The following is a 13,735-nucleotide window of genomic DNA, read 5'->3' on the forward strand; positions in this document are numbered from 1 at the left end:
TGGAAACCATTGTGAGGTAAAGACATGTACCACTGAGCAAAGACTTTGCCTGGGGGAAACCAAGGCTATGGAAAGAACAACAAATGGGTTGCCATGGAACCAATTGTCATGGAAACAAAAACAAACTCTGCAGAAGTTTTCGCTCTCCAACCACTGCTCTCAGTGAGGAAGGACCACTACCTTGTCACCGTCTTCTCCGCCAAGTCCTGGTGGCCCGGCTGGGCCAGGAAGTCCCACTGGACCAGGGATTCCATCTTGCCCAGCTGGTCCCATTGGGCCTCGCTCACCCTGGAAAAGTGAGAACACAAGTGACAACAGAGGTTCTGGGGCTCAGGCTGATACAGCTGTCCTCTTACATAGAGGCATGAATACCAAGTATACAGAACCCTGAAATGGTATATTTATTTATTTATTTACAGTTAGAGTTGCCAATCCCCAGTTGGGGGCAGGGGATCCCCTGGTTTGGAGGCCCTCCCCCCCACTTCAGAGTTATCAGAAAACAGATCAGAGGAGGGAAATGTGTGCTGGGTACTCCATTTTACCCTATGGAGAACAATTCTCATAGGGCATAATGGAGAATTGATCCATGGGAATCTGGGGCTCTGAGGGGGCTGTTTTTGTGTTGGAGGCACCAAATTTTCTGCATAGTATCTGGTGCCTTGCCTCAAAACACCAAGTTTCAAAAAGGTTGGACCAGGGGGTTCAATTCTACAAGACCCGAGAGAAGGTGCTTTTCCTTCATTATTTCCAAATGGAGGGAAGGCATTTAAAAGGCGTGCAGTCGCATTAAATGTGATTGTCAGAACTCCCTTTGAAGGTCAATCATGCTTGCTCTTGGCTGCACCCCCAAAGTCTCCTGGCCCCACTCCCAAAGTCCCCAGATATTTCTTGAGTCAGACCTGGCAACTCTTTTTATAGTCTGCCTTTTTCATGTGGACTCAAGGAGGATCACCCAGAGTGAATCAACACAATCCACAGGATAGGCTATTCAATAAACAATATGACACAGGATTAGGCTTGTAGAACCAATCAGAAATCTAGAAACAGAACTAAAGCAAAGTGTAAGGTCTTAACATGACGCATGAAATGATACAAAATTACACAGTAGAATCCTAATTTCAGTAAGCTAAATGCAACACATTCAATGATGCAAAAATTACATAGCAGGATTCTATTTTCAGCCAGCCAAGACAACGAAGGCTTGGGCCAAGCATCCTCAAACATGTATCTGCATAATTTGATTTTCCCATTATTTGAATGATACAAGACCACATATAACTCTTTGTAAAATCTATGCGACAAATAAGATTTTCTGCAGAGACTCTGTTGTGTATGCCCCTGTTTTTGAAAGGTGAGGCGAGCGGTCATCTAAGACGGGTTTTATGGCTCATCAAGTCTGTTGACTTCTATACTTGTTCCGCAGGGGTAGAATTCTAGCAGGAGCTCCTTTGCATATTAGGCCACACACTCCATGATGTAGCCAATCCTCCAAGAATTTACAAGGCTCTTTTTTGTAAGCTCTTAGAGGATTGGCTACATCGTAGGGGAATGGCCTAATATGCAAAGGAGCTCCTGCTAGAATTCCACCCCTGCCTGTTTGCTTGTGTGACAAACTGCTGATAGCATAATCTGGTGCACAGTTCTTCCTTTCAGAGGGGTTGCCACAGTTGAGGGGAAGCACCTGGCACCTTGAAGCGTCCCTCACCATCCCTTCAGGCTCCAGGGATGATGAACCTAACTGCCCCCATTAAGCTTTTAACTTTTGAGAGGGGAAAACACCTTGGCTTTTCTCCATCTTTCGATTCCTACAATCGATTCCTCAGGCTCTTTTTCTAGATATAATTAATTTTTTTTTGTTAATGTATTTTATTTTTACCACACACCCTCTCCTCACAGGGGACTCTGGGCAGCTGACAACAATTAAAATACAATACATAATTTTCCTTTCTATCTGTAGGTTGTGGAACATTGCAGACTTGAATGGCTACAGGAGAGACAAACCTTACACTCCTGTGTCCCTCACCTCAAACTATTTTTTCCCCACATACAAGTGAGGAGAAAAAAACAGGAATATGTTCAAGGACAGAAACAAAAAAGCAGTAAGGATGAATTAACATATATGCATCGCCAAGAGATATGGGGGAACTTCAGCAATGAACTAGACAATACAATGTACCGTAATAATATTACAAAAAGAACGCTCAAAAGAGCATATATAATCCCTAGCCCATCTAGCTATCAACTGTTCCTATTCCTGTCACTTTCCTCTCTGTCCTTGAAGAGTACTACCTCAAAACAAGACTCCAGCAACTGAATAAAACTGTCCTTTTTCAGTGGTCACCAGAATTCTGTGGCAACAGAAACTCCACTGGCTAAACCCCCAGCTCATGAATATGGTGAGGGGCCTGGAGACCAAGTCCTATGAAGAAAGGTTGAAGGAGCTGAGCATGTTTAGCCTGGAGGAGGCGGCTGAGAGGTAATAGGATCACCATCTTCAAGTACTTGAAGAGCTGTCATATAGAGGATGCTGCGGAATTGTTTTCCATGGCCCCAGAAGGTAGGACCAGAACCAATGGGTTGAAATTAAATCAAAAGAGTTTCTGGCTCAACACTAGGAAGAACTTTTTGAATGTTAGAGTGGTTCCTCAGTGGAACAGGCTTCCTCAGGAGGTGGTGGGCTCTCCTTGGAAGTTTTTAAACAGAGGCTAGATGGCCATCTGACAGCAATGAGGATCCTGTGAATTTAGGGAGAGGTATCTGTGAGTTTCCTGCATTGTGCAGGGGTTGGACTAGATGACCCTGGAGCTCCCTTCCAACGCTATGATTCTATGAAAGCCTGTCAATGATTTAAGGCATCAGCTGAAAACATTTGTTCACTCAGGCTTTTGACTGGTTATGTCAGGGCTTGGCTGAGAGGGATTTAGTTAACAAATTTAAGCTAAAATCTAAATGAAAATCAATCACAAACCAAAGAGAGATCACTGTCAACAAAATTAACATCAGTCCAACCTAGAAGCCCTGACATGGATAGCCCAGGGTAGCCTGATCTTTTCAGATCTTGGAGGCTCAGCAGAGTCAGTCCTGGTCAATATTTGTATCTGAGACCACCAAGGAAGTCTAGAGATGCTCTGCAGAGGCAGGCAATGGCAAACCACCTCTGATCAGATCTTGGCTTGGAAACCCTACAGGGTGGCTATAGGTTGGTTGGGACTCAGAGAGCCAAAAACAAATACTACAAACCTGCTTTGCAGTGCTTTCAGAATTCTGATACAGAAAAGCATTCAACACAGTATTCCCTAATGTACACTACACACTTTATTATGTCTGCTTAGGGGTTCCCCTGAAGCAGTGAACTAGTTCTGGTTTGCCTCAACCTCACTGGATCAAGGGGTCCTTCAGAAGACCCTAGGAAGCATCACCTTTGGGCAGGGGTGGAATTCCAGCAGGAGCTCCTTTGCATATTAAGCCACACACCCCTGATGTAGCCAATTTTCCAAGAGCTTCCAGGGCTCTTTTTTGTAAGCTCTTGGAGGATTGGCTACATCAGGGGTGTGTGGCCTAATATGCAAAGGAGCTCCTGCTAGAATTCCACCCCTGCCTTTGGGTGAGCAGGGAGCACCTGTTTGTAAACTGTTGGCTCCCCATCAAAGGACGATACTTGTCTCGCAACCCCTCAACATTTTGTGGCTGGTCTCAGAACGTGGCCACAGCAGTCCATAGTACCATGCCAAAAGCCCTTTCTCAAGTGAATCTTAGACCTAAGTGCAGGGAACTATTGAGAAGAATGTCCCTGTCATGTAGACCCTTCAATTTGTTTTACTTTATGGCTAAGTTACTCAGTTACTGGTTTTTACTGACTGATGTGATGCTTTAATTGACTTTTTATGCTTCTGCCTGCTATTTGCAATGATTTATTGGTATGTTTTAATATTCTTTTAGGGGGGGGGGTCTGTCTCAGAAATTACTTGGCTGAGATTCTTTTTTCATGGAATACAATTTTAAAAACATCATTCAGTTTGTCACCAGGTATCTTGTGCCAATATGCTGAACGTGACTATGAACCATCGTTTAGATTAGTGTTTTATAACACTCTTCGCTCTCATTGTTATTCCTCCCCCGTACCCACCTTTATTGTTAACAATTTTCTTTCTTTCTGTGCAATCTCCATCAAACGCTTCTGTGTATTCCTCCTCCCCCTCTGTTTGCCCAAATCTCAGATGCCGACCAATCCCACTGAAATGTTTTCCTCCCCCTTGTTTACCCCTTTCCATTTTACAGACCCTTGAAAGTTTTGCATCAGCAGAAAAGGCACAAAGCTGTACACATTTGCTCCACAAATCTTGCTCCTCCTCCCCAAAATTCATGTAACATCCTTATAAATAGGAGTGAAGGACAGATGTACAGTGAGCACATGAAGAATGTATAGGACCCAAGAGGTATGAAAAAAAAACACTTTTAAGAATGGCAGCAGATGGGTCCAAAGGGTCAGGTCCAGAGTATCCTCAAAGCGGGTCTGGTCAAGCTAGGGTGGCCATAATGTCTGAAGGCCAGCCAGGGACACCTTGGGGGGGGGAGGCAGGGGTGCGCGCGCGCTTCGCATGTGCGCCGCCGGAAACAGGAAGTGACACTTCCTGTGACATTCCCCCTGTGCCACCTGCCGGAAGCAGGAAGTGACATCACTTCCTGTAACATCATTTCCCTTAAATGACATCATTTCCCCCAAATGCCACTGTCGGAAACAGGTGACGGCACTTCCGGTGATGTCACATCCGGTGATGTCATGCCACCGCCGGAACAGGAAGTGACATCACTTCCTATGACATCACTTCCCCCGCGCCACCTGCCGGGAAGTGACATCACTTCCTGTGACATCATTTCCCCCAAATGACATTATTTCCCCCAAATGCATAACCCTAACCCTAACCTGCCGGAAGCAGGAAGTGACATCACTTCCTGTGACATCATTTCCCCCAAGACATTATTTCCCCCCAATGCCACTGCCGGAAACAGGAAGTGACGTCACTTCCTGTGACATCATTTCCCCCAAATGCCACTGCCGGAAACAGGAAGTGACATCACTTCCGGCGACGTCACTTCCGGTGATGTCATGCTACCGCCAGAAACAGGAAGTGACATCACTTCCTGTGACATCATTTCCCCCAAATAACATCATTTCCCCCATATGCCATCTCCGGAAACAGGAAGTGACATCACTTCCTGTGACATCATTTCCCCTGCGCCACCTGCCAGGAACAGGAAGTGATGTCACTTCCTGTGACTACATATCCCCCGCAACACCTGCCGGAAGCGGGAAGTGACATCACTACCTGTGACATCACTTCCCTTAAATGACATCATTTCCCCCAAATGCCACTGTCGGAAACAGGTGACGTCACTTCCAGTGATGTCACTTCCGGTGATGTCATGCCACCACCGGAAAAGGAAGTGACATCACTTCCTATGACATCATTTTCCCCCCCCCGCGCCACCTGCCGGAAGCAGGAAGTTACATCACTTCCTGTGACATCATTTCCCCCAAATGACATCATTTCCCCCAAATGCATAACCCTAACCTGCCGGAAACAGGAAGTGACATCACTTCCTGTGACATCATTTCCCCCAAATGACATCATTTCCCCCAAATGCATAACCCTAACCTGCCGGAAGCAGGAAGTGACATCAATTCCTGTGACATCATTTTCCCCGCGCCACCTGCCGGGAACAGGAAGTGACATCACTTCCTGTGACATCATTTCCCCCATGCCACCTGAGGAAGCAGGAAGTGTCATCACTTCCTGTGACATCATTTCCCCCAAATGACATCATTTTCCCCAAATGCATAACCCTAACCCGCCGTAAACAGGAAGTGACATCACTTCCTGTGAAATCATTTCCCCCATGACATTATTTCCCCCAAATGCATAACCCTAACCTGCCGGAAGCAGGAAGTGACATCACTTCCTGTGACATCATTTCCTCCAAATGACATCATTTTCCCCAAATGCCACTGCCGGAAACAGGAAGTGACCACTTCCTGTGACATCATTTCCCCCAAATGCCACTGCCGGAAGCAGGAAGTGACGTCACTTCCTGTGACATCATTTCCCCCAAATGACATCATTTTGCCCAAATGCATAACCCTAACCCGCCGTAAACAGGAAGTGACATCACTTCCTGTGAAATCATTTCCCCCATGACATTATTTCCCCCAAATGCATAACCCTAACCTGCCGGAAGCAGGAAGTGACATCACTTCCTGTGACATCATTTCCTCCAAATGACATCATTTCCCCCAAATGCCACTGCCGGAAACAGGAAGTGACCACTTCCTGTGACATCATTTCCCCCAAATAACATCATTCCCCCCAAATGCCAACGCCGGAAACAGGAAGTGACATCACTTCCTGTGACATCATTTCCCCCGCACCACCTGCCGGGAACAGGAAGTGACATCACTTCCTGTGACTACATATCCCTCGCGGCACATGCCGGAAGCAGGAAGTGACATCACTTCCTGTGACATCACTTCCCTTAAATGACATCATTTCCCCCAAATGCCACTGTCGGAAACAGGTGACGTCACTTCCGGTGATGTCATGCCACCACCGGAAAAGGAAGTGACATCACTTCCTATGACATCATTTCCCCCAATGACATCATCCTCCACAAATGCCACTGCCGGAAACAGGAAGTGACGTCACTTCCGGCAACGTCATGCCACCGCCGGAAACAGGAAGTGACATCACTTCCTGTGACATCATTTCCCCCGTGCCACCTGCCGGAAGCAGGAAGTTACATCACTTCCTGTGACTTCATTTCCCCCAATGACATTATTTTCCCCAAATGCATAACCCTAACCTGCCGGAAGCAGGAAGTGACATCACTTCCTGTGACTTCATTTCCCCCAATGACATTATTTTCCCCAAATGCATAACCCTAACCTGCCGGAAGCAGGAAGTGACATCAGTTCCTGTGGCATCATTTCCCCCGCGCCACCTGCCAGAAGCAGGAAGTGACATCACTTCCTGTGACATCATTTCCCCCAAATGACATCATTTTCCCCAAATGCATAACCCTAACCCGCCGGAAACAGGAAGTGACATCACTTCCTGTGACTTCATTTCCCCCAATGACATTATTTTCCCCAAATGCATAACCCTAACCTGCCGGAAGCAGGAAGTGACATCAGTTCCTGTGGCATCATTTCCCCCGCGCCACCTGCCAGAAGCAGGAAGTGACATCACTTCCTGTGACATCATTTCCCCCAAATGACATCATTTTCCCCAAATGCATAACCCTAACCTGCCGGAAGCAGGAAGTGACATCAGTTCCTGTGGCATCATTTCCCCCGCGCCACCTGCCAGAAGCAGGAAGTGACATCACTTCCTGTGACATCATTTCCCCCAAATGACATCATTTCCCCCAAATGCCACTGTCGGAAAGGTGACGTCACTTCCGGTGATGTCACTTCCGGTGATGTCATGCCACCACCGGAAAAGGAAGTGACATCACTTCCTATGACATCATTTCCCCCAATGACATCATCCCCCACAAATGCCACTGCCGGAAACAGGAAGTGACGTCACTTCCGGTGACGTCATGCCACCGCCGGAAACAGGAAGTGGCATCACTTCCTGTGACATTATTTCCCCCGCGCCACCTGCCGGAAGCAGGAAGTTACATCACTTCCTGTGACATCATTTCCCCAAAATGACATCATTTCCCCCAAATGCATAACCCTAACCCGCCGGAAACAGGAAGTGACATCAGTTCCTGTGACATCATTTCCCCCGCGCCACCTGCCAGAAGCAGGAAGTGACATCACTTCCTGTGACATCATTTCCCCCAAATGACATCATTTCCCCCAAATGCCACTGCCGGAAACAGGAAGTGACCACTTCCTGTGACATCATTTCCCCCGCGCCACCTGCCGGGAACAGGAAGTGACATCACTTCCTGTGACATCATTTCCCCCATGCCACCTGAGGAAGCAGGAAGTGTCATCACTTCCTGTGACATCATTTCCCCCAATGACATTATTTCCCCCAAATACCACTGCCGGAAACAGGAAGTGATGTCACTTCCGGTGACGGCACTTCCGGTAATGTCATGCCATCGCCGGAAACAGGAATTCCGGTGACGTCATGCCACCGCCGGAAACAGGAAGTGACTTCACTTCCTGTGACATCATTTCTCCCAAATAACATCATTTCCCCCAAATGACATCATTTCCCCCAATGCATAACCCTATCCCTAACCCGCCAGAAACAGGAAGTGACATCACTTCCTGTGACATCATTTCCCCCAAATGCCACTGCCGGAAGCAGGAAGTGACGTCACTTCCTGTGACACCATTTCCCCCAAATGACATCATTTTCCCCAAATGCATAACCCTAACCCGCCGTAAACAGGAAGTGACATCACTTCCTGTGACATCATTTCCCCCAATGACATTATTTCCCCCAAATGCATAACCCTAACCTGCCGGAAGCAGGAAGTGACACCACTTCCTGTGACATCATTTCCTCCAAATGACATCATTTCCCCCAAATGCCACTGCCGGAAACAGGAAGTGACCACTTCCTGTGACATCATTTCCCCCAATGACATTATTTCCCCCAAATGCATAACCCTAACCTGCCGGAAGCAGGAAGTGACATCAGTTCCTGTGACATCATTTCCCCCGCGCCACCTGCCAGAAGCAGGAAGTGACATCACTTCCTGTGACATCATTTCCCCAAAATGCCACTGCCGGAAACAGGAAGTGACCACTTCCTGTGACATCATTTCCCCCGCGCCACCTGCCGGAAACAGGAAGTGACGTCACTTCCTGTGACATCATTTCTCCCAAATAACATCATTTCCCCCAAATGACATCATTTCCCCCAAATGACATCATTTCCCCCAAATGCATAACCCTAAACCTAACCTGCCGGAAACAGGTAGTGACATCTCTTCCTGTGATATCATTTCCCCCAAATGACATCATTTCCCCCAAATGCATAACCCTAACCCTAACCCGCCTGCAACAGGAAGTGACATCACTTCCTGTGACATCATTTCCCCCATGCCACCTGCCGGGACCAGGAAGTGACATCACTTCCTGTGACATCATTTCCCCCGCACCACCTGCCGGAAGCAGAAAGTGACATCACTTCCTGTGACATCATTTCGCTCAAATGACATCATTTCCCCCAAATGCCACTGCCGGAAACAGGAAGTGACCACTTCCTGTGACATCATTTCCCCCGCGCCACCTGCCGGGAACAGGAAGTGACGTCACTTCCTTTGACATCATTTCCCCCATGCCACCTGAGGAAGCAGGAAGTGTCATCACTTCCTGTGACATCATTTCCCCCAAATGACATTATTTCCCCCAAATGCCACTACCGGAAACAGGAAGTGACGTCACTTCTGGTGACGGCACTTCCGGTAATGTCATGCCATCGCCGGAAACAGGAATTCCGGTGATGTCATGCCACCGCCGGAAACAGGAAGTGACATCACTTCCTGTGACATCATTTTCCCCCGCGCCACCAGCCGGGATCAGGAAGTGAAATCACTTCCTGTGACATCATTTCCCCCGTGCCACCTGCCGGAAGCAGGAAGTGACATCATTTCCCTCATGCCACCTGCCAGAAGCAGAAAGTGACATCACTTCCTGTGACATCATTTCCCCCAAATGCCACTGTCGGAAACAGGAAGCGGCGTCACTTCCGGCGACGTCACTTCCGGTGATGTCATGCTACCGCCGGAAACAGGAATTGACATCACTTCCTGTGACATCATTTCCCCCAAATAACATCATTTCCCTCAAATGCCACCGCCGGAAACAGGAAGTGACATCACTTCCTGTGACATCATTCCCCCCGCGCCACCTGCCGGGAACAGGAAGTGACATCACTTCCTGTGACTACATATCCCTCGCGACACCTGCCGGAAGCAGGAAGTGACATCACTTCCTGTGACATCACTTCCCTTAAATATCATTTCCCCAAAATGCCACTGTCGGAAACAGGTGATGTCACTTCCGGTGATGTCACTTCCGGTGATGTCATGCCACTGCCGGAAAAGGAAGTGACATCACTTCCTATGACATCATTTCCCTGCGCCACCTGCCGGAAAAGGAAGTGACATCACTTCCTGTGACCATTTCCCCCAATGACATCATCCCCCACAAATGCCACTGCCGGAAAAAGGAAGTGATGTCACTTCCGGTGACATCATGCCACCGCCGGAAACAGGAAGTGACATCATCCCCCCCCCCCACGCCACCTGCCGGAAGCAGGAAGTGACATCACTTCCTGTGACATCCTTCCCCCCCGCGCCACCTGCCGGAAGCAGGAAGTGACATCACTTCCTGTGACATCATTTCGCTCAAATGACATCATTTCCCCCAAATGCCACTGCCGGAAACAGGAAGTGACCACTTCCTGTGACATCATTTCCCCCGCGCCACCTGCCGGGAACAGGAAGTGACGTCACTTCCTGTGACATCATTTCCCCCATGCCACCTGAGGAAGCAGGAAGTGTCATCACTTCCTGTGACATCATTTCCCCCAAATGACATTATTTCCCCCAAATGCCACTACCGGAAACAGGAAGTGACGTCACTTCTGGTGACGGCACTTCCGGTAATGTCATGCCATCGCCGGAAACAGGAATTCCGGTGATGTCATGCCACCGCCGGAAACAGGAAGTGACATCACTTCCTGTGACATCATTTTCCCCCGCGCCACCAGCCGGGATCAGGAAGTGAAATCACTTCCTGTGACATCATTTCCCCCGTGCCACCTGCCGGAAGCAGGAAGTGACATCACTTCCTGTGACATCATTTCCCCCAAATGACATCATTTCCCCCAAATGCCACTGCCGGAAACAGGAAGTGACGTCACTTCCTGTGACATCATTTCTCCCAAATAACATCATTTCCCCCAAATGACATCATTTCCCCCAAATGACATCATTTCCCCCAAATGCATAACCCTAAACCTAACCTGCCGGAAACAGGTAGTGACATCTCTTCCTGTGATATCATTTCCCCCAAATGACATCATTTCCCCCAAATGCATAACCCTAACCCTTACCCGCCTGCAACAGGAAGTGACATCACTTCCTGTGACATCATTTCCCCCATGCCACCTGCCGGGACCAGGAAGTGACATCACTTCCTGTGACATCATTTCCCCCGCACCACCTGCCGGAAGCAGAAAGTGACATCACTTCCTGTGACATCATTTCGCTCAAATGACATCATTTCCCCCAAATGCCACTGCCGGAAACAGGAAGTGACCACTTCCTGTGACATCATTTCCCCCGCGCCACCTGCCGGGAACAGGAAGTGACGTCACTTCCTGTGACATCATTTCCCCCATGCCACCTGAGGAAGCAGGAAGTGTCATCACTTCCTGTGACATCATTTCCCCCAAATGACATTATTTCCCCCAAATGCCACTACCGGAAACAGGAAGTGACGTCACTTCTGGTGACGGCACTTCCGGTAATGTCATGCCATCGCCGGAAACAGGAATTCCGGTGATGTCATGCCACCGCCGGAAACAGGAAGTGACATCACTTCCTGTGACATCATTTTCCCCCGCGCCACCAGCCGGGATCAGGAAGTGAAATCACTTCCTGTGACATCATTTCCCCCGTGCCACCTGCCGGAAGCAGGAAGTGACATCACTTCCTGTGACATCATTTCCCCCAAATGACATCATTTCCCCCAAATGCCACTGCCGGAAACAGGAAGTGACGTCACTTCCTGTGACATCATTTCTCCCAAATAACATCATTTCCCCCAAATGCATAACCCTAAACCTAACCTGCCAGAAACAGGTAGTGACATCACTTCCTGTGATATCATTTCCCCCAAATGACATCATTCCCCCCAAATGCCACTGCCGGAAACAGGAAGTGACGTCACTTCCGGCGACGTCACTTCCGGTGATGGCACACCACCGCCGGAAACAGGAAGTGACATCACTTCCTGTGACATCATTTCCCCTGCGCCACCTGCCGGGAACAGGAAGTGACATCACTTCCTGTGACTACATTTCCCCCGTGACACCTGCCGGAAGCAGGAAGTGACATTACTTCCTGTGACATCACTTCCCTTAAATGACATCATTTCCCCCAAATGCCACTGTCGGAAACAGGTGACGTCACTAATAACACAGGTCGAGATGCAGGACAGGAACCCGGAAGTGACCGACAGGCTGCTTCAGCGTGCCGCTTCGCCGGCCCCCTGGGCCCCACAACGATGGGACCGATGCCACAGGGACAGGCTGAAAACACTCTATAACCCCTCAAAAGAACAGCAGTCTAGCTCGCTTCCCCCGAGCCCTGCCGCCATAAGCCTCAAGGGGGCTCATTTTGCGGCATCTCCCGGCAGGAGGGTGGCACCCGCACGGGACACATATCAAATGAAAGAGGGGGCGCAGGGCTATCAGAAACAGCCGGTGGAGGGAGTCAGGAGACCACCCCACTGGGGGATCCACACCCCGAAAGTGATGAAGGTGGCGCAGATAGAGCCAACAGAGCAAACAGGACAAAATAAATAGGCTGCATTATGCAGCACAGTTGAGAAAGTGCCTTATCCCATATACTGATGAAGTAAATACAGGATCTGAGAACAAAATTGCACCAGAAGACACAAACACAAAGCTCCCTTACACTGAATCAGTGCTTGGGTCCACCAAAGTCAGTATTGTCTAGTCCAGTCACAAACACAAAGCTCCCTTACACTGAATCAGTGCTTGGGTCCACCAAAGTCAGTATTGTCAAATCCAGTCACAAACACAAAGCTCCCTTACACTGAATCAGTGCTTGGGTCCACCAAAGTCAGTATTGTCTACTCCAGGGGTGGCCAGAGGGAGGGAGGGAAGGAAGGAGGGAGGGAGGGAGGGAGGGAAGGAAGGAAGGGAGGAGGGAGGGAGGGAAGGGAGGAGGGAGGGAGGGAAGGAGGGAGGGAAGGAAGAAAGGAAGGAAGGAAGGAAGGAGGGAGGGAGGGAGGGAAGGAAGGAGGGAAGGAAGGAAGAAAGGAGGAGGGAGGGAGGGAAGGAGGGAAGGAAGAAAGGAAGGAAGGGAGGAGGGAGGGAGGGAGGGAAGGAAGAAAGGAAGGAAGGAAGAAGGAAGGAAGGAAGGAAGAAAGGAAGGAGGGAGGGAGGGAGGGAAGGAAGGGAGGAGGGAGGGAGGGAAGGAAGGAAGAAAGGAAGGAGGGAGGGAGGAAGGAAGAAGGGAGGAAGGAAGGGAGAAGGGAGGGAGGGAGGGAGGGAAGGAAGAAAGGAAGGAAGGAGGGAGGGAAGAAAGGAAGGCCGCCCCCCCCCCCCCCGCTTCGGCCCCCTCCCTCCCTGTCTGCCCTGCTTACCTGCTTCCAGGGCGGCGGAGGCGGCGGAGAGGCCGGCGGCGGCGTCGGAGAGGCCGGCGCTGGTCGCTGGAGGGCCTCCAGCGACCAGCGCCAGCCTCTCCGACGCCCTTCCCGGCCTCCGCCTGCACTGGAGGCCCGCGCGCGGAGGCCGGGGAAGCGGCGGAGAGGCCGGCGCTGGTCGCTGGAGGCCCTCCAGCGACCAGCGCCGTCTCTCCGCCGCTTCCCCGGCCTCCGCCACCGCCGCCGGGCCCCGCGCTCGGGCGGGGAAGGTGGCGAGTGAGGGAGGAAGCGTCCCCGCGCATGCGCAGAGCCCGCCACGATCGCCCTGCGCACGCGCAGGGACGCTCCCTCCCTCACTCGCCGCCT

At 50.0% G+C, this 13,735-nt stretch overlaps 1 protein-coding gene across 1 annotated transcript in view; it reads right to left on the reverse strand.

Annotated features, from left to right (window-relative positions):
* The window catches only part of COL5A3 (collagen type V alpha 3 chain), a 241,941-nt gene that overhangs the window by 44,971 nt on the left and 183,235 nt on the right, over positions 1 to 13,735 (reverse strand). The window contains exon 43 of the mRNA XM_060253306.1: positions 181 to 288. Within this exon, the coding sequence (XP_060109289.1) occupies positions 181 to 288 (108 nt within the window). The remainder of the gene's footprint in view (positions 1 to 180; positions 289 to 13,735) is intronic.

This window comes from Heteronotia binoei, chromosome 13 (genome assembly GCF_032191835.1).
Source record: "Heteronotia binoei isolate CCM8104 ecotype False Entrance Well chromosome 13, APGP_CSIRO_Hbin_v1, whole genome shotgun sequence".
In the NCBI taxonomy this organism is placed as follows: domain Eukaryota; kingdom Metazoa; phylum Chordata; class Lepidosauria; order Squamata; family Gekkonidae; genus Heteronotia; species Heteronotia binoei.